At 46.0% G+C, this 2,818-nt stretch overlaps 1 protein-coding gene across 1 annotated transcript in view; it reads right to left on the minus strand.

Annotated features, from left to right (window-relative positions):
* The window catches only part of LOC119592070 (transaldolase-like), an 8,334-nt gene extending 6,170 nt beyond the window's left edge, over positions 1-2,164 (minus strand). The window contains exon 1 of the mRNA XM_037940881.1: positions 1,975-2,164. Coding sequence (XP_037796809.1) covers positions 1,975-2,071 — 97 coding nt within the window. The 5' untranslated portion in view covers positions 2,072-2,164. The remainder of the gene's footprint in view (positions 1-1,974) is intronic.
* Positions 2,165-2,818: the final 654 nt, after the last annotated feature.

The raw sequence follows: 2,818 nt of genomic DNA on the forward strand, positions 1-2,818 counted from the left end.
CAGAAATTAGGTTCAGGTTCCATTTATATTATAATAATGAAAATCAGAAAATATAACTACATAACAAAAATTAATCATAACCCAACAATGTAAACAATTTACCAAATATTTATTTCATAAGTCACGCACCAACAAACTATGCGTTAGCCACATAAAAGTTATTGATTACATTCTTGGCAGGTAACATTCCAAAGGGTAATTTTTGGTACCAAAATGCTCCCAATCCCTATGTTCACTTCTGGACCCCCCCCCCCCCACAGTCCTTCACACTTCCCGGCACTGACAACACTCCCCCCCCCCAGTCCTTCACTCCTCCCGGCGCTGACAACACTCCCCCCCCCCAGTCCTTCACTCCTCCCGGCGCTGACAACACTCCCAGTCACTCCTCCCGGCGCTGACAACACTCCCGTCACTCCTCCCGGCGCTGACAACACTCCCAGTCACTCCTCCCGGCGCTGACAACACTCCCAGTCACTCCTCCCGGCGCTGACAACACTCCCAGTCACTCCTCCCGGCGCTGACAACACTCCCAGTCACTCCTCCCGGCGCTGACAACACTCCCAGTCACTCCTCCCGGCGCTGACAACACTCCCAGTCACTCCTCCCGGCGCTGACAACACTCCCAGTCACTCCTCCCGGCGCTGACAACACTCCCAGTCACTCCTCCCGGCGCTGACAACACTCCCAGTCACTCCTCCCGGCGCTGACAACACTCCCAGTCACTCCTCCCGGCGCTGACAACACTCCCAGTCACTCCTCCCGGCGCTGACAACACTCCCAGTCACTCCTCCCGGCGCTGACAACACTCCCAGTCACTCCTCCCGGCGCTGACAACACTCCCAGTCACTCCTCCCGGCGCTGACAACACTCCCAGTCAGCACTTCTTCATTCCCGACACATCTTCATCCAATGTTATTCTAATTACTTCTATAATAAAGACATTTCTTACATTTACTGACAACCTCAAATTACTTCTTGCGACCCTGACACTTCGAACTACTCTTTTCAACATTTGTACTCACGTATTTAAGTGATAACACCTTTTCCATCCACTCCTTTCATCACTGAAAACTAATCACTTCTTCCAACACTGACAACATCTGCTCCTAATCACTTTCAACACCTGACACTTGGTAACTGACAACACTTTTACGACATTGCAATCAACCGAAAAAAAATCAATAACGTATAACAAATCCATTCCAAGTTAAAAAAAAAAAAAACGCAGTCCCTGTTGCAAAACCCATGTTACGATGACAACTCTGCGCTCTTCGTGCAACTGATATTTTGAAAAACTGGAAAGGTGGGTTATTAACAACAACAGGTCTTTTATATTCAGTCAAGACTATTGATCGCCAATAAGCACAATTCGTAAATAAGAATACTTCTTTATGTTACACATTTACACGTTTATGAAATAAGTCGATCAGTAATAGGATTTTATTATTGATCAGTATTTCTCATTCTCGACCACCTACGGCATTCATCGATAATTCAGATTTAAACAGTATGCAAATATTAAAACTGAAACGTCTCTTACATCAGAAGAGGCAGAATGCCATGAATCTATAACAACAAAAGGTGTACAAGAACTTAAATCCAAATACTATGCTGATCTCATACCACCATCATAATCCTCTTAAACTTCGTACACCCACCCCTGCCCAACCCCTCCCCCCAATACCCATCCAGCACCCACTCCTTCTCGCCGCTTGCATCACGAACCTCCAACCTTTTGAACCCCATTATTACATACTAGAGAAACGTTGACAACAGTACCCAATGAATCTTCCACTTTCAACCTGCAGAGATAGGAGCACAACCTAAAGAAAGCCTCCATTTTTCCTTGCTTAACAGGTGAAACACGAAAGTGTTGGAAGCGGGTGTCAAAATAGAGGCAGGTGATAAGCCACGCCAGGACGCCGGTGCCCCAACAGGTGGCATCAGACCCAAGCATCCACTCTTCCTCTTTACCTTCGAAATCCCCGGTGTCCGCCACCACCACCGTCATTTCCTTCAGCTGATCCAAAGACGTTGCCATCTTGCTCTTCTTCGTAGGTGACTCTGACATTGCGAAGGAACGTGAGAGAGCTTTTATATTGATTTCACTGTGACGTCAGGACTCACGCGCCGCCCACTAACCGCAGACTGAGTCGTTCTGTCGTTGGTCGCGCCGTGGCAGCACTGTCCGGGATACGGCTGATAACGCCTTTATCTTTGAATATCGCTACGTTGTTAGTACATCTATCCAGTTTTAACGCTCTTTAAGCTCTGTTAGATTTGGCAGCTTATCAACAGGTAATGTGTGATGTCATGCTACACTCGCGGTAGTTATTTAATGAAAATAAAGTTTGTTAATGGCAATGTCATCGTTGACTCTGGAACGAAGCGTAAAGAAAAGTGCCGGTTTAATATGGAATTTAATTCCTACGTCATTGCTGCGTTGTAAACTTGTATACTATGTAATTGGCGGTATTTTCTGAAACATAATAATAAAAATGCACCTTCCACGTACATTTCCTGTAAGATATCAATAATTATTACCAGGCTTCTCTTTAGTACATTTCTTCTCTCATTAGCAAGCAACGACCGACAAGATTTCTTGCCTTCGGCTGGCCGAGACGGAGACTGGAAAGCAACTGGCCATTGCACTTGAAGGCAAGGACTGCCTTGGAATTACTCCGACTGTAACGGGCAAGAAGTCGCCACACAGACCGACTGGCAAAATGATGATCCGGAAACAAGATATCCTGGTAGAGGTTCCCCAAAAGACACCGAAAGAAAATTACACACTATACCTGTGGGCTATACAGGTATT

Source organism: Penaeus monodon, chromosome 29 (genome assembly GCF_015228065.2).
Source record: "Penaeus monodon isolate SGIC_2016 chromosome 29, NSTDA_Pmon_1, whole genome shotgun sequence".
Taxonomy (NCBI): domain Eukaryota; kingdom Metazoa; phylum Arthropoda; class Malacostraca; order Decapoda; family Penaeidae; genus Penaeus; species Penaeus monodon.